The sequence below is a fragment of the Gracilinanus agilis genome, chromosome 3 (genome assembly GCF_016433145.1).
Source record: "Gracilinanus agilis isolate LMUSP501 chromosome 3, AgileGrace, whole genome shotgun sequence".
Lineage (NCBI taxonomy): Eukaryota > Metazoa > Chordata > Mammalia > Didelphimorphia > Didelphidae > Gracilinanus > Gracilinanus agilis.
Window position 1 is genome coordinate 204,503,737 of NC_058132.1, and position 25,824 is coordinate 204,529,560.

General features: G+C 45.1%; 1 protein-coding gene across 3 annotated transcripts in view; it reads right to left on the reverse strand.

Annotated features, from left to right (window-relative positions):
* USP2 (ubiquitin specific peptidase 2) overlaps window positions 1-22,698 on the reverse strand; it is a 37,838-nt gene extending 15,140 nt beyond the window's left edge. The window contains exons 1-2 of one of the 3 annotated variants that reach the window (XM_044669639.1): window positions 21,760-22,698; window positions 13,033-13,832 (exon numbers count right to left, since the gene is read on the reverse strand). In XM_044669639.1, the coding sequence (XP_044525574.1) occupies window positions 13,033-13,791 (759 nt within the window). In that variant the 5' untranslated portion in view covers window positions 13,792-13,832; window positions 21,760-22,698. Of the gene's footprint in view, window positions 1-13,032; window positions 13,833-17,509; window positions 17,567-19,793; window positions 19,873-21,759 lie in introns of those variants that run through there. The other 2 variants (XM_044669638.1, XM_044669640.1) reach the window with 2 other exon arrangements.
* Window positions 22,699-25,824: the final 3,126 nt, after the last annotated feature.

Consider the following 25,824-nt stretch of genomic DNA (forward strand, 5'->3'; position numbering starts at 1 on the left):
CCTCAGTCGCCTGCTCCGCAACTCGCGCAGCCAACCGACCGAGCGACTGCCGGACTCGAGCACCGGGAGGCTCGAGCCCGCTGACGTCACGCAGGGGCGGGGCCGGGGCGGGGCCGGCCGCGGTTGAGGGCGCGCGGGAGGGCCCCGGGGTTGGGGGTGGGGAAGCCACGGGGCGCGCGACTGCCCGCTGGCTCGAGAGGCAGTTGAGGGGCGCTCGGCCAGCCCAGACCCCATGCAAGGGTCGTGCCTTGCGGGGAGGAGGGGACCCTCCCTAGATCCTGTTCCTCTGCTCCCTCTCTGTGGATTCCTACCCCCGGCCTTCTGCACCCCCTCCACCGTTTTCGAGGCAGGGAACACAATCACAGAGGTTGAGGCTGCAAGGGATCTCAGAGCTCATTTTGTCCAACTCCCTCATTTTACTCATGAAGAAACTGAGGCTATTGCCCAAGGTCACAGATTGTAACCATTAGGGCAGGGATTTGAGTTCTGCATTTAGAATCTTGGAACCCACAAAGATAGTGTGGAACCCTTTCATTTTACCCTTTCATTTTAGATGTCAAATTGGAGATCTAGACGTGAAGTGTCACCTAAAGCCACACAGAAAGGCCCCGACAGACTTTGCATTAGATTAGCTTCCATACTAAATCTAATGCCTCTTCAACCACCCAGGGAGGTGAAGATAAGGGCCCTTCCAGACTGGAGTAAAACCATCTTTGCCTTCCCCACTGAGAAATGTGTGGTTTGGAAGCCTCCTGGATTTCCCACCTCTTCCAAACACCTTAGGTCTTAGTATCTGCCATACCCTTCCATTAACCAAAGTCCTCCACAAACAGACAGAATATTTCTAGGACCTCCTGAACCAAACTGCCCAAAAACATATGCAAGAATCTCCTCTGTTGCTTTTTATGGGGCAGAGGGTCTTAGGAGACAGTCAAATTTTCTGGGAAATGGATTTCCAGCTAGGTCACAGGTTGGTATCTCATCTTTACCCTGCCCATATAGTCTTGGCCTGCATACTGCATACTGCATACTGAATCTAGAGAATTTTATCTCTGCCTCTATATCCCTCCCCCTCGGCACTGCACATGGACCTGCCTGGAGAAAGTATCTTGTTTGGAGCTTGTAGGCTATATTTAGCAGCATTTAAAAATATTCAGAGAGGCGGCAGTGTGTGCTGTTACTCATCTGTGGGCTCCTTCTGTTCCTCTCATAAAAACAGGCCCGCTCATATTCACATGTACACAACTGGTGTCCACATGGCCCTGGGCACATGGCTAATGTGTCCTATACACATGCATGGTGTGTGTACACTGTTCCTTAACTAACCAAATACCTTCAGTTTCATATTGAAGTCAGGGAAGCCAGGCTGGTTCCACTCTCTGCTAAGCCCTAAGGAATGGTAGCCCATTGATGTGTTTGTAATGGTAGGATTGTTGAGACTGAGTTTGCTGGGGCTCTGCCTGATGATGTATGCTGGGCATTCTGACTGCATGAATGTTAAAGGGGTGACACTTCCACAGCTACCAGCCCAATGTCCAATCTTGATCATTTCATAACTGTATAACTGCAACAGCTTCCTTCTAGGCTTTCCTACTTCTAAACTCCTCTCTTTCTGATTCATCATGCATTGCATTAATAATCTTTTCTCACACATTATTTGGATCATGTCATCTTCCTGCTTAGAAACCAGTTTTTTATGGCCTTGTATTGAATCAAAACTCCTTAACCTTTCCTTTAAGACTGTCCACTAATTGCTTCTTTCAATCTCATCATCCTTTGCTTTTCCAGACTCCCTGCTGTGAGCCAAGCCAACCCACACACTGTACTCTTCATGAAACCTGACTTCTCCCACTTCATCCTATCTTTGCACAGATGTGTCTCTCCGGGAAAGCCTTCCCTCCTTTCTGCCAATCCATGTCCCTTTTCCTTCTTCCAGACTCACCTCCTCCGTGAAACTTTCGCAATGTTACCCACTTAGCTTTCAACACTCCATTAACTATGTCCCCTTTAGCAATTAAACACATAGTTTAAACACACTGTATTAATTTGCATCTGGTTATGTTTTGCTTCATAAAGTCTTTTGTAATTGCTCTCCTGGGTACATCTTTTGTTAGGGCTGTCTCTTAAGATGCAAAATGAAGGTCACAGATGCCCACTTCATTAGTGGGCACACAATAAAACAGAGTGTTAGTGTTAAAGAACTGATAGTGTGTTGGGCAATGGCTTTGAGGGTTTTGAATTAATTGCCTGAAAATCCTGAAACTTCTTGAGGGAAGACAGTAGGGTGTATTTCTGTCTTGTCAAGCAGACAGACTCCTCCTACTGCAGTCAAGAGCTGGCTTATCTGACCAAAGACATTGGCAAGATGCAGGTATCCCAAAAGACAATAATAATAGCCGACAATTATAGAGTGGGTGCTTTACAAAATTTATCTCATTGGTTCCTCAATACTCTAGATATTATTATCCCTATTTTGCAGATGGGGAAACAAGCTCAGAAAGTTTAAGAGATTTGCCCAGGCATCTTGATCTCAGTGGGATCTTGGAGATCATCAATCCTATAATCCCTCATTTTTGCAGAAGAAGAAATCAAGTCCAGGGAAGATAAGTAAGTTGCCCAAGGTCACGAACAGGTAGTATACAAGGCTAGGAGCTGAACCCAGTTTCTGCAGTTTCAAACCTAGGGCTCTTTCTGCTTCATCATGCTACCTTCTATCCCTTCTTGGAAAGAGCAGCGACGTTCCCTTCACCTTCTCCTTTTTTCTCCTTGGCCAGAGGTCAGGAAGATAACTAAGGATAGTGAAGCCTCAGAGTGGAAGACCCTTTTCTGGAATCTTGTGAAGCAGAAAATGAGATAGGAACTTCAGAGACTTAGAAATGGAAGGCACCTTGGAGGCCATCTACTTGAACTTACTTATTTTGTAGATAAGAAACTGAGACCTGGAGGGATTAAGCGATTTTCCCTAGGTCATCCTGGTCTTTGGTTGGTCAAGCAGGCCCTGCAGGTGCCAGGTGTAGCCAAAAGAGGACATACAGTCCTCATGTAGGTTAGGGTAGGAATAGATTCCATTCCTTAAATAGCCAAAAACTCTCAGTTTTCTCCTTAGCTTTGTAATTTCTTGAAGTAGGGTCTGTATGGAAGGGATGGGAACTTCTGAGTTCATCTTTCTTTGGTCCCTCTTGGCTGTGTGGTCATTTTCCCATGCCTTGAAAAAAACAGGTTACCAAATATTGGACCAATCTCACCAGGCCAAGATAGTCATTTCTCTGTACTGCTTGTTCTGTCTAAGCTTCTTGAGGGTAGGAATCTGTTTTTCATTTCCCTTGTAATTAGCCAGAATGTTTAAGTCCAAGTTTCTGTCAATGATTTTGACTATTCAAAGCAAGCTGGGCAAAAATCCCTGATTCCAGGCCATATCTCAGATGTTGCTGACTGAATGAGGAAGTCTGGGAATAATGAACAGAGCCTTCTGAAACTCACAAACCCTATGAGGTAGTGACTTGGCCCCTGTGGTTTCAAGTATTTATTGTAGGGGAAGGAAAGGGGCCAGTCATTCTATTGTCTATGGGGCTTATAAGAGTAACTGCTGAGAGGTAACTGGAACCTTGGCTCCTTACATTCTTTCTACCCTGCCTGCTGATGGCCTGAGCCTCCACATTCTCCACTCTGCCTCTACCCCCTCCTCATGACTTCTAGGAAGCAGGTTATTGATAGGAGGTGGCAAGTTCTGAATTCCACTGCACCCTGGGGGGAACTAGCCTGCGTCAGCGAGATTTCAGAGCCTGGCATATAGTCCCTCTCCTGTTACACCTGGGTTCATCAGGAAGTCGGTTCCAAGTATACAGTGAGGTGAGTGGGGGCCACGTGTCCAACCCTGGGCTCTGGACATAGTGTTCACTTCCTAATCCTGGTGATCAGTGGAGCGGTTCCCCCAGAGGCAGGGAACATTCTCTCAGACCTTGATTAACCCCTGCATAGCTGGTGCCAGATCTGTCAATGAGTTATCCAGAATCTCTGGTGGTGGGGGAATGTGTGTGTATGGAATTAGACAGCAAAAAATATGCTGTTCAAAAACTGAGAAACTGAGGCCTGTCATTCCCTCTAATTTTTCTTTCTCTGGCTGTTTAAAGGCCAGGAAATGGAAGCCTGGAGATGCAAAATGGGGCCTCTTCTCTTAGCTCTCCCTAGCTGAAGTCCTTTCATTAGCCAGGTAGCACCAGAAGTGTGTGAAACAGACTCAGCTATTCGGAAGCCTAACTAAGCACAAACCATTAAATGAAAGCACCTTCAGCTCTTGGAATCTGGTGTTTTCTTGTGACTAGGGGGCCTGGCTCTTCCTGGCTTTCCCTTCTAGAAGACTTTCCTAACTTGTCAAATACAGATGTAGTCAAACCCTCAGGGACAGCAATACTAAGGTAACTAGGGGAGGAGTAGTAGTATAAGGGGAGCTGAAGGTATCTGTGTTGGAGAGAAGGCCTTAAGGTATCAGGCTATATCACTCTAGAGCAGGGGTCGGCAACCTTTTTGGCCATGAGAGCCATAAACGCCACATTTTTTAAAATGTAATTTCGTGAGAGCCGTACAGTGCTCACAGTGCATGCTCCTGTGACAGCGCCTGAAAAAAAATTGACTTTATGGCTCCTGCAGAAAGAGCCATATCTGGCCCTCAAAAGAGTCAGATATAGCTCGAGAGCCATATGTTGCCTACCCCTGCTCTAGAGGAACAAGAGTCAATTGAGTCAGTAGGGGCAGGATTTAATTTGGTTGAGTAAAAAAAAGCCATGGCAAGGATGAAGAGAAAGAGGGGAACTCACCAAGGAACTCCTAGGACAGTCCCTGGTGTCCTCACTTGCCCTGTTTAGAGTAACCCCTGGCTTACTTCTGGTATGTGTTTAAGTCCAAAGTCCCATCCAAGAGGGTGGGAGTAAAGCCATGTGATCATCTTTATCACCTGGGTGGTGCCTGCCACTGAGCATCTGGAAACCAAGGCCTCAGAACTGAGTCAGTCATCCCAGGTATACCTATGCTTGGGCTTCCAGACCCTGACTCCAGAGACAGAGGCACAGAGATTAGGTGAGGAGGGGAGAGGGAAGTGGTGAAAGAAAATCGAGTAACAGGTATCTCCTCTCTGAGTGTTTCTGCTCTACTTTGTTCCCTGGGGAGAGGGAGCTGAGCTGAACAGAGGAGGCTCTGTGCCAAGGGCCAGGAGAGAGAGCAGCTGGAGGGGGTGGAGCTGAGGTGGATTAGGAAGGATTGTAGGGGGTTAAGGCACAGCCCTGGCAGGACTCTGTAGAACAGCTTGTCCTTCCATAGGCCTAGGGAACATCAGAGGTGGGGTGGGGAGGATGGGATGACAGTGGATTGGGTTTTTGAGGCTTCTAGTTCCCTAGCATGGCCAGAAGCCACCTGTGCTAGCTTGATCCCCTCTCTGCTTTTTGCTTTGACCTCTTTTGGACCCATCTCTTTTCTCCTCATCTTCCTAAATTTCAGGAATAGCACCCATTCTACTGTAAGGCTTTACTCTGGTACTGAGTCTCTTTCCCATCTTTCCCAGATTCTGATTTTTAGACTATTACTGTCACAGTTCAGAGGCATTAAGTACAGGAAGTGGGGGAGGGGGGGAAAGGAGATCTGAGAATTTAGAATTTGATTTCTTCTTTCCAAAGTTGTTTTTCATTCTCCTTTTGACTTTGATTCCTTTCTCTGTTGCAAAGACACTATGTCATCAGAAAAGGTCGAAGACCTGATATTACTAAGGAGGGAAAAGAGCTTGTTAATATCTTCAATGTCAGAGCCTGTTTTAGTCATCCTTACAAAGGCAAAGCATCTATTGCAGACCGCTACTCCTTTCTAAATGTCCATTGTAGCAATATTGCCCCCCATGGTACTCCTGATTAAGAGGAAAAGCAGCAGCCAAAATGCTAAGAAAATCAAGAGGGAGGGAGCCAAACAGGCTGTTTTTCCCTAACCTCTTGAATATTCCCATCTCTGTTCATGATGTTCTACCTGGAATGTCTTCCAATCTCTGCCTATTCTGGAACTCAAGCCTTTCATCAAGCTCAAGTAGGAAGGAATAGCAATGCTGTTATGAGTCTTTCTCTAATGACTAGTTGGAAGTGATCTCTACCCTTTTTGGAATTCGATGGCACTTCCTTTGCTCTGGTCATATAGCATTTATTATATACCACTGTCTATTACAATGGGAGCGCTAGGTGGCACAGTGGTTAGAGAGCTGGGCCTGAAGTATTCTTGAGTTCAAATCTGGCCCAAGACACTTCCTAGCTATGTGACCCAGAGCAAGTCACTGAACCTTGTTTGCCTCAGTTTCTTCATCTGTAAAAATGAGCTGGAGAAGGAAATGGCAAACCATTTCAGTATCTCTGCCAAGAAAACCCCAAATGGGGTCGTGAAGAGTTTGGACATGACTGGAAAACAACTCTACATGTATTACAGTTATTTGTCTCTATAAAATTTTAAGTTCCTGGAGGGAGAGACTGTGCTCAGCCATCTTTGTATGTCTCACAACACCTAGTACATTGTCATGTACATAGTAATTGCTTGGTAAATATGATTATTGATTGAATGAACTAAAAGATGTGATTGCAAAATATCAACTTGCCAACAAAATAGGCTCATTCCTATTCAAGAAAGTAGTCATTAAACAAAACTGCAAAGAAGGTTCTAGCTTGCATCAACATTAGGAACTAGCTACCTCACTGGTTAGGGTGGAGGAAAGCAGAGGAGAGGAAGAAGGAAGGAAAGGAAAACAAGGACAATAAAGCTCTTACACAGAAGAGGTTATGCCTCTGACCCATCAGGTTTCTTTCTTGGAGGATATTTTCTTAAGTGGGTGGGTAAAATGCCAGATTTACATTTTTATCCATTTCCATGGCTTCAAGGGTGACCTCTAAGCAGATGAATCCCAAATCTACATATCCAGTTCTAATCTTGTTCCAAGCTTACATTGTCAATGGCCTGTTGTCATCAAGGTAGCTTGGTCTAGTGGAAAGAGTACCAGATTTGGAGTCAGAGGAACTGGAATCAAGTCCTGACTCCACTACTTAGAAACTCTGTGACCTTAGACAAGCCACTAAACCTCTCTGGGCCTCAAGTTTCTTCATCTGAAAAATAAGGGATTTGAACAAGATGACTTCTAAGGTCCCTTCTGGCTTGAAATCTATGATCTTCTGAACTCTACCTGGATCTCCTTCAGTTTCTCAAACTCAACATGTCCTAAATGGAATTAATTTCCTTTCTTCTTAAACCCACCTCTTCACCAAATCTCCCAAGTTTGTGAGGGCACCATCATAGGATACTTAGGGATTGCAGTCATTTGGTTCATTAACCTTGAAGTACCCTTGACTCTTTCCTCTAACATTCTCTATATTCAAATCAGTTGCCAAGTTGTTGATTGGATCTCTAAGACCTGTCACCTCCTCACTTACATTTTCACTCCCTGGTTCTGGCCCTCATTACTTTTTTTCATTAGACTACTGCAGCAGTGACTACCTCATTGATCCTCTCTGCTTCAAATCTCTCCCCTTATCCTCCACACAGCTGCCAAAATAATCTTCCATAGCCACAGATCTGATTCTATCATTCTCCTTCTCAGGACTTGTCAGTGACTTATTATCTTTAGAATAAAATACAGATTTGTCAGCCCGGCTCCCACCCACATTACTGGTGTTTTTTCATATTATTCTCTCCCTTCATGTATTCTATATTCCAGCCAAATTAGACTATGAGTTGTTATTCCTGGAACTTTGCATTCTTTTATAAGGCTGTTCCTACATCCTCTTCACCTCTGTTTCCAAGAATCTTTACCTTCCTTCAAGTCTCAAATTATGTTTCCCTGGTTGCCATTCCCATGCCAAATAGTTGGTATTTCATCCTGGCAACAGGAACCCACTTCTTTCAAAAACAGAGTTATCAGGGCTATCAGGGCAACTGATCAGTGGATAAAGAGTGGGACCTGGAGTCAGGAGGACCTGTGTTCAAATCTTGCCTCGGATACTTCCTAGCTCTGTGACCCTAGGCAAGTCACTTAACCTCAACTGCCCTGCCCTTATTTGCTCTTCTGTCTTGAAAGTGATACTTTGTTTGATTTCTAAGACAAAAGTTAGGGTTAAAAAAATTAATAATAATCTCCTTCAGAAAAACCATATATTTATTCATCCGTAATATATCCCTCACCCCTACCAAAAAGAATGTAAGTTTGATGAGAGCAGGGGCTATTTTATTTTGAATCCCCAGTCACACAAGAACAGGCATTTGATAACTGTTGACATGAAATTCTTTCCAGTCTTGGTTTGTCTAATTCTACATTTTAGTTTCCTTCTAGAGATCTAATCCTGATGATGACAGTAATGTCATTTTCGTTATTATATCATTGTAAATGGCAACTATTTATAATAGTACTTCACATACATTACACATATGCTATTTTCTGAGTTGACCCAGCCACGATCTCAAATTCACCATGTTTCCAAATCTGAGTTTCCTAACATCTATACAATTGGGAGGTAGAGGTGGAGTTGGACAAGATGGTCTCCAAGATCCCTTCCAGTTAGAGATTTATGATCCTATGCCTTCCTTATTTCTCCTGCCCACCACCTCCTTAAATCTGCCCTTTCCTCAAACTCAATTTTTTTGAATGGCCCTTCTACCCTTCTCTCAACCACCCTGAGTCAGGACCTGAGAGTTCCATTTGACTTTTTGCCCTCTCTCAACTGTGACTTACAATTATTCAACAAATTCTGACAACAGCTACCTCTGCAACAGAGCTGTACCCTGACTAGAACTCATTCATTCATTCCATCCATTCACTCATTCATTCAACAAATCTTTATTAAGCAACTAGGTTGTGCTAGGCTCTGGGTTAGGTCTGTGGATATAAAGACAAAAACTGGCACAATTTATGCCCTCTTTACGTTTTGTTGGAGGAAAACATCATCAACAGAGAGAAGTAAATAGAAAATATGTACAAAGTGAATAGAATTTCTTGGGGTGGGGGTTGGGACAGGAGGAGATCTAGTAACTGGGGGAAATCAGGAGAATCCTCATATTCAAGGTAACACTTGAGCTTAGCTTTGAAGGAAATTAGAAATTCTCTAAGGAGAGAACATCTTGTCATATTATGGAAAATAGTAAGAAAGACAGTTTTACTAGAACATCGAGGATGGGAAGGATTGTAATATGCCTGAAAGGTAGGCTGAAACCATTGGAAATACTCAACAGGAGGGTTTCGATTTTCTCTTTAGACAATAGGGATTTACTTCTCGAACAAGGGACTTGTGCTTTAGGAATACAAATTTGGCATTTGTGTAGAGCAGGGGTTGGCAACGTATGGCTCTAGAGCCATATCTGGCTCTTTTGAGGGCCAGATATGGCTCTTTCTGCAGGAGCCATAAAGTCATTTTTTTTTCAGGCACTGTTACAGGAGCGCGCATTGTGAGCACTGCACAGCTCTGGCTCTCACAAATTACATTTTAAAAAATGTGGCGTTTATGGCTCTCATGACCAAAAAGGTTGCCGACTCCTGGTGTAGAGGCTGGATTGAAGAGGGGAGATTAAAGCCAGGGAAACCCATTAATTGGAAGGCTGCTTCAGCTGTCAAGGTAAGAGGTAATGAAGACCTGAAAAGCCCTCTAAAAGTCCTGCATCTTTCAGCCCTGAACCACCTCTGCCTTAGACTACTTTAGGCCATTCCTAACTATTGACCCTGTTTCTTAAGTCTTTTTCCCCTTGTAAGGCAGCTTGGTATAAGAGAGAGTCTTGAACTTGGAGTCAAAAGACCTGGGTTCAAATAATTTGCTAGCTGTGACCATAGGCAAGTCAATCTGTGAGCCTCAGTTTCTTCATCTGTAAAATGGGGATAACAGTACTCATAGTCTACTTCGCAGAGTTGTGAGACTCGATGAGCTAATAATGTATATAGAACACTTTGCAGTCTTCAACTGGCTCTATAAATGGCAACTGAATAGGAGCCTGAGGGTAGCTAGGTGAATAAGTGGATAGAGAGCCAGGCTTGGAATTGGGAGGTCCTGGCAGCAGATATTTCTTAGCTGTGTAACTGTGGGCAAATCACCAATTGCCTAGCCCTTACTGCTCTTCTGCCTTAGAACTGATAATTCAATACAGATTCTAAGATGGAAGGTAAGGGTTAAAAAAAAAAAAAGAGTAGATTGGCAGAGGATAGAGGGCTAGAACGGGTCATATTTGAACTTGGGTATAAATTTTACTGCTGAAATTAATTTTATGACCATAATGCACTTAATAATCACTTAAGGTTCAGTCTCAGGCAAATCCCTTATACTTCTCTACAAAGTTATGGACAGTTAAACTGCAGTTTTCTTTGGTAGAGGGAGTTCCACCAAACAGAATGTCTTATTTACATTATATAAATAGAAAGTCTTATTTATAATCCATACTGTTGCCAAAGTAATCTTCTTAATACTTAGCTCTGAATACCATTTCTTTGCTCAAAAACCCTCAATAGATTTCTATTGTCCATGGAATAAGGTTCTTTTCTTGATGTATCTCACTCTTCTCCTTCAAATACCTTCTTTAAGTTCTAGGAAAACTCACTTTTCCTTATGGTTAGCTTCTATTCTTTCTCTCCCCATGCCTGGAATGGACAACCCTTCTCCACAAATCTTCATATATTCCTTTTTCTTTCCTTCCTTCCAACCTTCTTTTTTCACACCTCTTTTATGAAGTATTCCTTATTCCTTCTTAGTCCTTAAACTGGCCTGGAAATTATTTCTCCCTCTCAAACTCACAGACCTCTGGGACTCTCCTTACACTTAGCACACTTTACCTCGCAATTGAGTTATCTTTGTACATGTCCTTTCTCCTTTGGGATTTTAAGCTCTTTGTGAAAAGGAACTATGTTTTATTTCATATCTTTGTGCTCTCAATGCCCAGCACAGTTCTTTATACAAAAGTGCTGAAACAACTATCAAGGAAGACTCAAGTACTACTCTGCTACTTGAGAGTTTTGTGGGTGGAGTACTCCCAGCAACGAAGGAAGGATTTGCAGGTTGTTGTATCCACATCAGTGGAATTTACCACTTCACTACTTCCTTCTGTGGTGCAAAGCTGAAGCTATTCTAGAGGTCTGGAACTGAGAGGATGATGCCATTTTTGTAGGGGAGCCAAACAATTAGAACTCAGTTCATATGATAAGTTATGACATAAATCCACTTACTTGAAAAGAATAATTTTATATATCTATATCTCTGTATATTTCTAGAGGATCATTAAATAATACTTTCTGTATCATGACATATTTTTATCTACCATTCTTTCCTTAGATGAACTCTCTGCTATGACCCAAATGATTAGTTTAATGTCCCTTACCACACTTTGCCCAGCCCCATCTTCCCACATTTGTTTTCCCTGCCTAGGATGCCCTATCTGACTTCCTTCCAGTTATCGAAGTTCCACTGGCAGCTAGGGAATGTGGATAGAGTGCTGGGCCTGGAGTCAGGAAGATGAGTTTAAAACTGGCCTCTGAACAAGTCACTTAACCTCTCTGCTTCAGTTTCTTCAACTGTAAAAAGGAATGATAAGAGCATCTACTTGCTCGAGGCTGTTGTTAGGATTAAACAATTTCTAAAACATTTAGCAGGTGCTTGATAAATCCTTCCTTCTTTCCTTCTTCCCTTCCTAATGCTTAGAAAAGGCCAGATGAAGTTGAACCTTTTCTGTCCATCCTGCCCACAATGTTTTCCTCCTCTGAATTCCTAAATCATTGTTCTCTGTAATTCCATTTGGATCTTACTATATATGTCCACACTGCTGTGTGTTTCAGGGCCTGTTATATGACCATATTATAATTTTCCAAAATTGATAAGCTCCCTGACAACAGGAAGTGAGTTTCATATTTATCTATCTTACACAATAGGAGATTGGCCAATAAATGTTTGTTGATGATATCTGGCAGACCTTATCAGGATTCTACTGTCCCAACATGTTCCATGTCTGTATCTACTTTGTCCTCATAAAAATCTGTTGTGATAGTCCTAGGCCACATAACAAAGTACTAAGAGAGTTCAGAGGATAAAGATATGACATCAATTCTTGAATATCCTCTGAGAGCCTTGTCCTATGAACCCCTAAGCATTCTGGTCCAAGGCAAGCCACAAGTGTGTTCCAAAGCCCCACATTAAGATTCTCTGCTGTTCTTTTGGTTTATGAAATAGCAATAAGTCACTTAAGAAGTCCAGTTATCCAAATGTATGACTCTGAAAGCTAGCTTTTCCTCCCTCTGATTCCCCCAACTAATTATCCAGGGCCATAAGACAAGCTAAATATGGGAACACGACCCCAAGTGAAGATGGGAAGGCAAGACAAATGGAAGAAGCAGTAACCCCCCCCCCAAAAAAAGCAGGCTCTTTTCACCTATAAGCTCTGCTTCTGACCTCTTTCCCACCCAGCAAGTAGTTGGGGAGTTCCAGGTGTGATAGTGATGGTGATGTGGCAGGGAGAGCACTAGGGAGCTACAGTTGATCCTGGTCCAGAAAGGGTCTGGAGGCCTTAACATAAAGGAAAAGGAGAAGAAGCAGAGCTTTCTGGAGACCCTGGGGTCTGGCAGACTCCATGGAAAAGGAAAGGACAAGAATAGCAGTGGTTCTGGAGAGACTCTGCATTCCAGAGAGCGTCATCCAGCTCCTCCTCTTCTCCCCCCCTCCCCACCTCCCCCAACCCTACAACACAGCTTACCGAAGCCAGGGTTCAGCCAGGGACAAGAGTGGGTTAGGTCGCCTCACTCTCTCATCAAGCACTGACCAATGGGGAGCCTAGTCATATTATGACACCCTCCCCCTATTCCTACTCCCTCCCCTCAACAGGGACTTAGGCATGATAGCAATGGAGGTTAGGAAGTTTTCCATCCCTATGACCCATTCTCAGCCACAGTTTATCAGTAAACTGGAAGGTATGAGAACTCAGTATATAAAGTTCTTTGGGGATCCTCCCCACACCCTGGGGGTCTGCCTCCCCAGCCTCAGTGCCCAGGGGTTAACTCACCATAATATCCCGCCCTGGGGAGGTGGAAGGGCTGGAGCCCTTGCCCTTTTCCCACAGGCTATAGCGGCCATTAGGTCTGTAGGTGGGGCTGAGGGCCTCCAGGGCCCTTGGGGCTGGGGCCGGCCCCTGGCTGGCACTGCCCTTGCGCCCATAGTTCTCCAAGTAGTCCGATAGATACTCTGACCGACTGGCTGCCTGGTACAGCCCCTGTAGGGCACACAACTCCTTTCGGGTCCGGGCAAGCATTGGGCTCCGCCCTGGCCCAGGGTCCATCCTATAGCCGTCCGTGGTCCGAAGGCCAGAGAAATCTCGGGCCAGGTCCGAGTGACTGTTAGACTTCTTCTGGGTCAGGGGCACTACCTGGTCCCGAGAGTTTATGGGCAAGTAGTTGAGAGAGCTACTGGGCATTCCATAAGGCAGGTTGCTGCCTCCACTGAGTCCACTCCCAGAAGGTCGCTCAGTGATCCTGCTTTGGCTCTCTCCTCTTTTAATAATACCTCCGACCTCAGGCCTCAGCACAGGACGGCCTCTGTCATAGTCCAGGATGGAGGCAGGGCCATATGTCCGGGGACGGGTGTTGAGAAATCCAGAGGAGTGTGCGGGCTTGAAGTTGAGTTTCTCCTTCTCCAGGAAGGACGCAGCCAAGTTGGTTCCATAGGAGGAAGGGGTGTAGGACCCATAGCTGGATTTTGAGTAAGGGGTGTCTGTGTAGCGGGATGAATCTGTGTAGCGCTTCAGGGTGGAGGAGAGCTGGGACATCCTTCAGGGCGAAGCTCAGTGGGGGCTGGGAGCGGCATGGGCTGTAAGATAAGGGAAGCAGCTGTCAAAGACAGCCTACAGGACTAGCTCCCCCACCGTTCCCATCGATCCCCTTCATTTCCCCATCCTCAGTTGGGCCTGTGTCTAGGCTCTCAACTGTGAACAAAACCGAGGCCAAATCCCAGATTTTTTATACTGAGACTAATGCAGAGAAACATAAAGACACAAACAACCATATAATTCAGACACATGTGACATAATATAATGAGATTAACCAAGTGATCGTAGGCAAGTCACTTTGACCTTTCTGAGCCTCACTCTTCTCCAGGTTGGACTTGGCCTCTAAGGCCCATTCCTGTTCGGACAGTCTCTGAATGACTGGTTATTACCTGTCAAGGCCACACAAAACCAGCCTCCTTACTTTACAGTTGAGACACACACACAGCCAAACAAGCACGCACACACCCTACTCAGCTCCCAGGCCCCTCCGTGCCACACGTAACATCCCCTTTCCCTATCCGGTCCCTCAGATAAGATTCCTGGAGTAGCTGGTGGAATTGAAGGGGGCTGACGAAGCTCTCCTCACTTCAAACTGAGGTCTCCAAGAAGCAAGACTCATGAGACAGCAGACACATTGAGTGATGTCCCTTTGAAGGTAGAAGCATCCTTCTGGTGTAAGCCGGAGGCCCAGGACTGTCATGACAGGTGAGCTTAACCATCTTAGAATCATGGAATGTTACAGGCAGAGAAAAATCTTAGCAGTCCAACGGCTTTATTTTAGCGATAGGGAAATTGAGGCTCAGGGTGGTAGTTACAAAGCTCATTGGCAGCAAGGCCAGGACTAGGATCCAGGTCTCCTGACTTGGATGCTCACTGCCTGAATGACCTAGGCAAGTCATTTAGCTTCCCTGGACCTTATTTTCCTCATTTGTAAAAAGGATGGGGTTGGTCTAGTTGGTTTCTGAGGTTCCTTCCAGGCCTAGATTTATGATCCTCTGAGCTCTAGGTCCAATGTCCTTTCTACTCGTTTTGGCACTCTTCTGCCCAGGGTCTGGCCCAGCCTAACCCCTGGGGCTCTTCTCCCTAGCACTCAAGCTGACCCTAATACAGCTAACATCTGGAAGAGCACCAGTGAACACCTGGAGGAACCCTCAGAGGAATCCCACAAATTCTCCAGGAGGTATGCGGTGCTTGGCTTATGCAAAGGGGGCCCCTAGAGGCAAAAATCCAGTACTGCAGCCAATGCTGCCTTCTCCCAATGGGAGCCACTGGGCAGTGGCTGATCTGGAGTGGGTCACCCTAGAGATGCTAGCATACATTACAGAGTCAGAACTGGACAGGGCCTCAGATGCCATCTAGTCCAATTCCCAACTCCTGCATTTTACAAAAGACGAAAGTGAAGCCGAGAGAGAGGAAGAAACTTGTTGGGATCTGAAACCATGTTCCCTGCCCCCCAATTCGGTATTCTTTCTAATCCACATTTTATATAGATGCAGCCAAAAGAGATCAAGAGACCTGCCCATTCCCTGCACGCAGCAGGGAATAATGCTGAGCAGATCTTCTGCTCCTTCACTGTAACTTGCTTCCTCCCAACTCCACTTTGACCCCCAGGTTCTTGGGGCTAACATGGATGGGAAGTAGAAGTATACAAAATGTTAGATAGTTGAATCCACCGCCCTCATTTTACAGGTGCAGAAAATGAGATCACCCAGAAAGGTGATATGCTTTGCTCAAGGCCACACAACTCAGACATTTATTACAAACCTAGCCAGGTAGGAGCAGGGCTGGGGGCTAGAACCCAGGCCTCCAGATTCCTTATCCAGGTCTGCTCTGCTACTGCACAGTGCTCCATCTTCCTCCATGAAGCTCAAAAGCTTTCTATTTTACCTGTACTGAGAACATCCAGGCTGTCTCCCTAAAAGACCAGTCTTTCTTGCCAAGGTAACTAGGGAGGGAGAGGTGCTGCCAGGATAGAAAATCAAAGGAATTGGGTTTGTTAATGGGTGCTTCCTTCTTGAAGGCTATCTGTCTGGGGGCTCTTATAGGGAATGACCAGGACTCCTGGTCTCTTCTACTTCTCCTCCCCTAATAATGATAAATGATCTGACCACCTCCCTCTCCAGAGCTGGCCTAGTTCTGCTTTTTCTGCTAGTTTGCCCGATGGGCTCCCAATCCTGCCTCCTAATGAGATTGGCAGGAGGGTACTGGGACAGTGGTGGAGGAAGGCACTGGTGAGATATAGGAAGCACTGATTCTGTCTAGCCTCTCTTCCTCCTTCCCCTCCTCTAGGCAACTGAAGGGCCCAGAGTCCAGCCCACTTGGAGTCAGTGCCAAGCCTCAAATTCTTCAGGCTTGGCTGAGATCTCTAGGTAACCAACCCTGTGGTAGGGGGTATATATTCTGGTAGCAGCTGCCCAAGAAATCTAAATGGAGGCTTAAAGGGATAGTGCCCCCTTTTCCATCTCGGTAATGTCTACAAGGTTCTTGTGCCCCAATATGGTATCTCAAGGCTATTAGCAGAGAGTATCAAACATGCCATGCCAGCTGCTAGAGTTTTTACCTCATCAGGCTCCTAATTCATTATATACAAACTTCCCCTATCCCAAGGTAGGCCAAGGTTAAGCCTTAGCAGTATCCTTCCAAACTGTGACAAAAGGTATTTGAGTAAGGGTTTAAGGAGAAACTGGGAACTTTCCCCAGCTTTTTCAGTCCTGAGGGGAGAAGAGGCTGATAGAAGAGGTTAAAAAAGAGACAGAGATGGTGGGGGGAAGGGAGGAAGTTGGTCTAGTCCTGCTCTATTTCACTGTTAGAGAACTCTATCAATAATTCAATGTCAAAGAAACTCCAGGCATCAGGAGCCCAGCTCCCTTAAACTAGGCAACCATTCAGACATGGCAACATCCTGCCCTTCTTCAGGGGATGAGCTCATGGCTCCTCCCCAGTAGACTTGCTACCACCACCACCACACCACATTGGTATTCTACAGGCCCCTGTCACAAGCTTTGGCATCTGATGGCCTGTCTTATGACACTGGACTCCTGGGAAGCCAAAGAGGATGCTTCTAAGATGGTTTGGGAACAGTGGGATGGATGGGACTGCTGAAGCAGAAATTCAAAATTCATGTCTATCTCCTCCAACTTCATAACTCCCCAAAGTAAAAAGAAACAACAGTCCCTTTCTTTGCTTAAAGGTTTCTAACCTGGGGTTCACAGACCTTAGATTTCTGAAACTCCATGAAGCTGGCTGAGAAAAAAATATATCTTCATTTCAATATAATTGGTTTCCTTAGCAAATCTATGTATTTAATTCGATTCATTAAAAAAATTTTTCTGAGAAGAGCTCCATGGACTTCACCATAATGACTGCCAAAGGGCATCCATGGCACAAATGAGGTGAAGAACTCTCGCACTAGTGGAGTCCTGGTGGGATTATATGCATTCTCATTCATATACACATTCACACCAGTTTAATCAGCTAGACTGAGGCAGTTCCAATACAAAGAAATGAACTGACTAGACTCCTAGTGGTTCTAGGCAGCTGTTATAGTAAGCTAGCATCCCCCCAATGTACAAACATACACATCCTTCCTGGCAACCTGACAGCATTATGTCTTGAAGGGCACTGGTTTGGGCTAAGGCCCCATGGCACTCTCCAGTCCCAGCCCATCTAACTCTAGTCCAGGAGAAGACTAATTTGGGTTGGCTCTCTTGGGCATTACCTGGCTCAGGGGTGTCCTTGCAGGCTGGTAGAGTGGCAGGAAGGGGGTTTGGCTCCAGCCTCCTCATACAGGGCAGAGGTGCTCACATGGCTACGAGTCTCCTCGTTGCCACAGGAACCACCCGTACTGAATGGCCCTTTCATGGGGCAGTAAGAAAAGATCTTATTGGCTCTGATCCCTCTCTCACCCCCAGTGTGGGGCCCCCCTTGTCTGTCTCCTCCTCCTGTTTACTCTGGGTTGGCAAGTATAGGCATGCAGCTCCTGGCAGGCGGGCACATCCTCTGGTGCCAGTCACTTTGGACACACTGGGCAGCCAAGTTGCTTAGCACTGGGTACTTTTCCCCTGCTCTATCTCTCAAGACTGCAGGGTTCCTTTTCTGACTGCCAGAATTCTCTGGCTAAACTTATACCCTCCTTGGGGTTAAGTCACTCCCATGTTACCTCAGAGGGGATGAGGTCCTTGTTGAGCATCTAGGCCAAGTATTTTTCCTAAGGGATGGCAGCAGTGTCCACTCCCCTAGCTCAGTGCTTCATAACCCCTTACTTTCCTATGTCTCAGACAATGGAATGTCCAGCCTTCCCCAGAGTTGGTGCTACAAGGCAGTTTGCCAAGGTCTCATGAAGGAGGCTGTCAGTAGATGTTCAAGACATCCTCCTGGTCCCATAGTCCAAGGAGCTAAGCTGAGGGTAGGAGGCCCCCGTAGGAGACAGCCCTTCAGATTTTCCATTGGCAGGCAGGTGAAAGTGAAGCCGGGAGCAACCTGAGCCCCAGAACAATACTGATCAGTCAAGATATCATCCAGGAAGACTCCATTTCACCTATGGTGCCAATCTCCCTCATGGTGTCCATGCCATAAGCATCCTGGACACAGCTAGGATTCTTCCAGACACTGCCATGGTCCTGGTTTCCTACCTTCCACCCTGACTCCAGATTTAACTTGGCACAAGGTGCCAACAAGCTGGATGTGACTCAGGGGTTACAATTAACCCTATCCCAACCACGATAGCCAACTCCCTTGCATTAGCCACTGTCATTTCCTGTCCCTTACTCGAAGGGTTCCCCAACCTGTCCAGCCAGGGGAGTGACTTGCTCAATGGGAATTCCATATACTCCCAGCCCCAAGGGCAGGGGAAGGCTGCCCTGATTGCTGCCTTCACCCTTCCTTGATCTCTTCTACCTATAAGCACCTCCTGGTGACATCCAGGGCAAATGAATCTCAGGCTCTGTTGCTCTGCGTTTTGGTCTGGGATGGAGATTTCAAAGTGAGGTTCATGAAAAATCTCCATATGGGGACCAAGTCCCTGCTTGGGTGTGCAGGTGCCCAGGGTAGGATAAGCTGTATCTCTGACCTCCCCCACGCCAGGTGCTTGGGGGCCTCTGCAGCAATGACCTCACAGCTTCCTAAAGCTACTTGCTAACGGGATTGGAATGTGGTCAGACTAACATGCCTTTTATGGAGGGCATGGGGGTGGGCGTCGGGTAAGAGAGGGGCTCAAACTACAGTGCTCATATCTTTTGGGGAAGCATGAAGGATCTGGGGGTATTCTGGCAGAGAAAGGAGCAAAGGGAAAAAGGGGGAAGGTGAGCGTTTATATTCTCACTGGCCAAGGGCTCTGTTTGTTTTCAGACCTCTTTTCCCTAACATGAACCTGCTCTTACCTGAGATATTCTCTTGGCAAGCTTTATCTATCAGGGGATAGTACACTATACAAACTGACTCCTTTTAAGGGGAGGGTCAGTCAGGAAAGTGCAACCCCCTTAATGTTTCCTACAAGTTTCCTAGGGGCCTGGTGGGGGAGTGAAGGAAGTAGTACCTAGAGATCAGATTAAGACCAGAACACTGAATGGAAAAAGAGAGAAGGTACCTATGTGGGTCCAGGGGAATAGCTGAGTTGGGAAGTTTATCTTCATATTCTCCAGATAAAGCAAATAAAGTGCTAGTGCCCTTGATCATCATGTCAAGGCTCCCAGGCTTGCTTCAATGCTATCATGGTGCCCTTGGCATTTTAGGCGATATGGAAAACTCTTAGGAAGAGGTCCCCTTAGTCTATTGCCTAGCTTGTTCTTTCCATTCCTTGGTCAGATCTTGTCTCTCTTCTGCTCTCCATCTCCTAAGGTCTTGGCCTAGCTCACAGCATCAGATGTGGCTCAGTAGATAATCTTCTGCCATCTATATACCTGCCACCCCTTTCCCCCAAATTTCCCCAGGCCTACTAGCAGGGCAAGCACCAGGCAGCAGCAGTACCTATGTGAGTTCAGATGCAAAGAAACGCAGTCACTGACCTGTGTGTCCAGGGGGAAAAGGACTGACCAGGACTCTGGGGGCCTCTCTTTCCCCAGCAGGGCATGGGATCCAGTGGAGAGTAGAGGAGTGGAGACTGACTCCAGGCTGGGTAATCCGGAGCTCAGGTTACTGGCTCTGATATATATATAGTATCTTATCTGACCTCACAGGGATGGCTACAGCAATTCACTCACATTCCAGGATCCAGAGAGACTTAAAGGGGCAGTGCCATGCCCACCTAACTAGCGGGTAGTATTGTACTTATTGAGCAGGTGGGGGTGGGGTATAACTTTAAAAGAGCTCAGAAAAAGGTACAGTAAGAAGTGGCATAGGAAAGAGTTCAGTATGAAAAAAAGGGTAAGAGAGAAAGTGGTAGGGTACACTGGTGGTAGCTTGAAAGCAAAGGACTTAAACAATCTAGATTACAGGTTTCTAGAAAGGAGAGGCCTGCCTACCTGCCTGCCTAAGTGCCATCCTTGTGCCTAAAGTTAAAAAGGAACTGCAAATTTTTCTTTTAGGGGTCTACCTATAAATCTTTTGGTCATCATATCCATGGCAGGATTGGTCTCAATACACAGCAGTGTACAAAGTAAGCTGAACAAATTTCTAGGATGCCTGCTCCGAGGAGATGCCCAGTATCTGCCCAGGAGTTTGGACCATTGCTGTTTCTTTCCCACTTAAAAAAAGTGGGAAAAGTGCAAGATCCCTGACAGGTGACTAGGCAGCTGTCCAATTTAGTCCTACCATTGTTAAAAAACATGCCCATGTTTATACTGGATATAGGGGGAAAGAATGGTATTTCTCACCTTTCTAGGCCTTTTTTTTCATCTTGCTCCCCAAGATTTTCACAGTCCTTGGTGTAGCCCACCTTGGTGTAGCCCTCCTTGTGTAGGTGTCTCAAGGCACCTGTCTCCACCCTGTCCCAGTTGATGCCACTGACTCAGCACTGGGTCCTGATGATGCACTCAGGCCCTCATTCCAGTCCTCATTCCCTGACCCCAAGCAGACATGAATCTACAGAATTAAAGGGGTTGAGTTTCAGCTCTACCAACCACCTGATCCCTCTCCAAGTTTTACTGCATGTCCCACAACTCTATATGCCTCAGTATAATCTAGGCAACAACTAGTTTCTTAGTTTAGTTCTCCATCCCCACCCCAACTGTTCCCCTTCTAAGGAGACTGCTCTTTCAGCCTCAGTCCTAAAGTGCTGGGCAAGGTAGAAATGGGGATGGTCAGCCCTATGGGAGGAATGGGAGAGTAATATGGGAAAGCACTATATAAATTTGAGTAACTATTATTATGAAAGATCTTTTAACTGTGAAGTTTAAGTTGCTGGCTTAGGTGATGCGAATTGGGATGAGGGTGGGGGGTTATAAAGATACCTCCTCTGGTTTAAGATTGGTAGAAATTCTCCTCCACTATTTAACTGCTGCCTGTCCCCGGCTGAAAGACCTCTTTCTCTCTCTTTTTTTCTCTCTTTCTTTCTCTTTCTCGCTCTCCCTCCCCCCCTCTCTCCCCCTCCCTCTTTCTCTTCTCTTCTCTCCTTTCCCCTTCCCCTCCCCCAAAGAAAACCCTCCAGAGGGGGCAGTAAATGAGCGGCACACAACCTTCTTGTCACAATGGGCTACAACACAACACACATCCTGCTCCTCTGAAATATACCCAGGCACACGCCACCTAGAGCACCCCTGAGTAGGGGAACGGGAGAGTGACAACACGCCAGGCGACTGGTACCCAGAACTGTCTCTGCCTAGGCTCAGCGGACACTCCCCCCACACAGCTCGAGCCCCCGAAGCCCAGGCTCCCCACCCCCACGCCCCCGGTGTCCGCTCCAGCGTCGGGGACACGTTCATCTCGTTCTGCCAGACAACAGTCGGCGCCCACCTTGAACATTCCCCTAGCAGGGGTCGCTCCTCCCCTCCCCCTCCCCTCCCCCTGCCCCAATCCCGAACAGGTGGCACCTACCTGGTTCTCTAAGGGTGGATGTGCCAAGCCGAAAACAGGCATGGAGCTGCGGGTAAGTCCCGCCTGACACTGGCGCGGCGCAGTGAGCAACAGCTGACGCAGAGGGCTCCTTGGCCCTGGCTCCTGCCCGCCTCTCCCCACCTCCGCCAGGGGCCCCAATGAGGACCTCCCCAGGAAAACAGCGCCACCCAGCGGATAGTCGCCGCACAGCGTTCCAGGACTGTCTGGCCACGCCCCGTACGTCCTTACGTCACTGAGACGCGGAGCGTCCATTGGCTCTTTATTATTGTGACCTGATGGAGCCTCTCCCGGCCTTCGTTTCCGAGGCAACTGATGTAAACAGAACCACGTGGAGTAGAAGCACGCGGGGATCGATAGAAGGTGTGGAGACTGGAGGAAATGGAAGAGTGTTGCTTAGGTAGAGGAAACAAAGTACCCATAGAGCATATGATTAGCTCTAGAAATGAACATCTAGTCCAACCCTCTCCTTTTGCAAATTTTTTTGGGGAGCAGTGGTGGAATCTGAGCCTCAGCCCATATTCCCCAGGTGCAGATTGCTACCAACTTCCCGTTCTATGATCCAATCAGCTTCTACAGAACTGGCTCTAAGCTTCCTGGGATGGATTCAGGTCATTCATCTCATTTGCAATAAACACATCAGTTCCCTTTCCTTCGCTGGCAATTTCCACTGAATCCGTCCTTCAGCTCTTCTCCCCTGCCCTCCCCGCTGGAAGGCGCGAACCTGCACCCCACCTGGATAGTAGAAATGGTTTAATTTGAGAATGCTCAGAAAAATGAGACTGGGAGTCTCCTTTGACTGGAGTTGGGTAAAAAAGACTGGGGCAGAAAGGAAATTTGGATAGTCATGCATTCATCATTCATTCAGTATTTACATCTTTGAACAAAAGAAAATAATGTATTACGGGACTGCTTTGTGGAATAAATGCTAAAATAAGACAGTCTCTGCTCTTAAGGAGTTTACGTTCCAGTAGGGGGAGATACCAAAAAGGTGAGTGGCGGTCTGGGTAGGGCTTTATAATTTGAGGGGACCCAGGAATGTGGAACTATACAGGAGTCAATTGATTTGCCTTTTCTACATGGACTCACCTTTTATATGTATCATCCCTTTTAAAGCCGCCCATCCTCATTCCATTCAGAAACAAAGGTAATACAGAAGGAATGAATTGAATGAATGAAAGCATTTAAATGCTTATCACATGACAGTAGTAATTAGGGAAGCAGCAGTAATAGACAGGAGCAACAAGGTGATGCAATGGATAGCACGGAGCATAGGGCTTGGACTCGGGAAGAACTGAGTTCAAAATTGGCCTCACTGTGACCCTGGACAAGTCACTTGCCTCAGTTTGCTCATCTGTAAAATGAGCTGGAAGAAGAAATGTCAAACCATTCCAATACTAAGCACTAGAACAACCTTCAAACTGCTAATTTTGATCAGATTCTAAGTTCCTTGAGGGACGTCTTTTGCCATTAAAAAAAAAATACCCAGGCTTAGCATAGTTTCTGGCACATAGTAGGTGCTTTACTGATTATGAGTCTACATTAAAAGGTTTACATATATTTTTAAATGCGATTGTCTCACTCAATGCCCCCAAACTGAACACCACCACCATCCCCCAAATTAATCCTTATTATAAACAGGCATAGTCTTAGAAAAACAAATTCCATTTTAACCCCATCCAAATATGCACACATTATTCTGGATTTTAAGTCTATCACCTGTCTGACAGGAAATAAGTGGTTAAGTCAGCCCTCTGGACTCATGGTTTATCATTGCATTAATCAGAATTCTAAGGTTTTTCCAAGTTGTTTTTCCTCTTATTCTTGTCACTGTATAAATTGTTCTTTTTCTATTCTCTTTGTCTTGCATCAATTCATAGAGTTCTTCAATTTTCTCTGAAACTATTCATTTGATCATTTCTTGTGATACAATAATAATACATCATATACGTATGTTATTATTTTTCAGTTATGTCTGAACATGAGTCCAACTGGGATTTCAGGGCAAAGATTCTGGAGTCATTTGTTATTTCCTTCTTGAGGTCATTTTCCAGATGAGGAAACTGAGGCAAATAGGGTTGTGACTTGCCCAGGGTCACAGCTAGTGTCTAAGGCTGAATTTGAATTCAGGTGCTCTTGACTTTGGGACCAGCACTCTTTCCAATCCACTATATCATTCAACTTATTCACAAATATATGCCATGTTTTATTTAAGCAATTTCCCAATAGGAGGACAGCCCTTTAGCTTCCAATTTTTGGCTACTACAAAAAGAGCTCCAATAAATATTTCAAAGGGCAGTTAGGATGGTGAAGTGGATAGTGTGCCAGCTTAAAGTTGGGAAAATTCTTCCTGAGTTCAAATCTGGTCTCAGATACTTATTAGCAATGTGACCCTGAACAAATCACTTAATTGTTTGTCTCAGTTTCTTCAACTGCAAAATGAGCTGGATAAGAAAATGTGAAATCATTCCAGTATCTTTGCCAAGAAATTCTCAAATAGGGTCATGATGTGTCAGACATGACAACAACATAGATATTTTGGTGCATATAGGTAATTTTTCCTTTTATCTCTTTGGGGGTATAGGCCTTGTAGGGCACTTTTGGGTCAAAAGATATACAATTTGTAAACTTTGGAATATGTTTCCTAACTTTTTCAGAGTGTTATAGTAAGGAACTTATACTGTAAAGGGTGAGAGCACACACACAGTAGAGTGATGTTCAGAGAGGCACATTTTAGCTACAGGCATCTTGGATGGAGCTATATATTCTTTAAAAAACTTATTTATAGGTGAATGGGGTTAAGTGACTTGCCCAGGCTCACACAGCTAGGAAGTATCTGAGGCCAGATTTGGATTCAGGTTCTCCTGACTCAAGGTCTGTCACTTTATTATCTGAGCCACCTAGCTGCCCCTGGGGCCATATTCTTTTTCGGGAACAAATGATAGAATTGGTTTAATAATGATTTGTAGTTTAAAAACTGGAGATGGTGAGAATAAAAAGCACAGTATGAAGTAGCTAGCCAGTTGGGGAGGTTATGGAGACAATGTTTAGAAAGTAGGTTATGGTAGAAAAAGAAATTGAACATTCTATAAATGAACTTACTTAAAAAAAAAAAAAAAGGATCAGGACCAGATAGATTCACAAAGGAATTCTACCAAACATTTAAAGATCAACCAATTCCAACATTAAATGTTATTGTAAATAATAGATAAAGAAAGAGTTTTACCAAACTCCTTTTATAAAAGAATTTGTGAAAGATGGTACTGATACCTAAACCAGGAAGAGCAAAGACAGAGAAAGAAAATTACAGACCAATTTCATTAGTAAATGTGGATGCAAAAATCCTAAATGAAATATTGGACAGGAGACTACAATAATACATAACAAAGATTATACACTCTGACCAAACAAGATTTATACCAGGAAGCAGAGTTGGTTCAATACAAGGAAAACTATCAATATAATTGATCACATTAATAGTAAAAGTAATAAAAATCATATTATATAAACAGATGTAGAAAAAGCCTTTGATAAAATATAACACTCATTCCTATTAAAAATGCTGGAAAGCAGGGCAGCTGGGTAGCTCAGTGGAGTGAGAGTCAGGCCTAGAGACAGGAGGTCCTAGGTTCAAATCCGGCCTCAGCCACTTCCCAACTGTGTGACCCTGGGCAAGTCACTTGACCCCCATTGCCCACCCTTACCAATCTTCCACCTATGAGACAATACACCAAAGTACAAGGGTTTAAAAAAAATTTTAAAAAAAAATGCTGGAAAGCATAGGTATAAATGTTTTTCTTCAAATGATATGAAACATCTACTTAAAACCACCAATAAGTATTATTTGTAATAGAGATAAGTTAAAAGACTTCCCAACAAGATCAGGAGTGAAACAAAGATGCCCATTATCACCAATATTATTTAATATAACATTAGAAATGCTAGCAATAACAGTAAGAAAAGAAAAAAATTGAAAGACTTGGAATGGACAAAGAGGTAATAAAACTTTTTTGCAGATAATATGATGGTACTCTTGGAAAATATTAG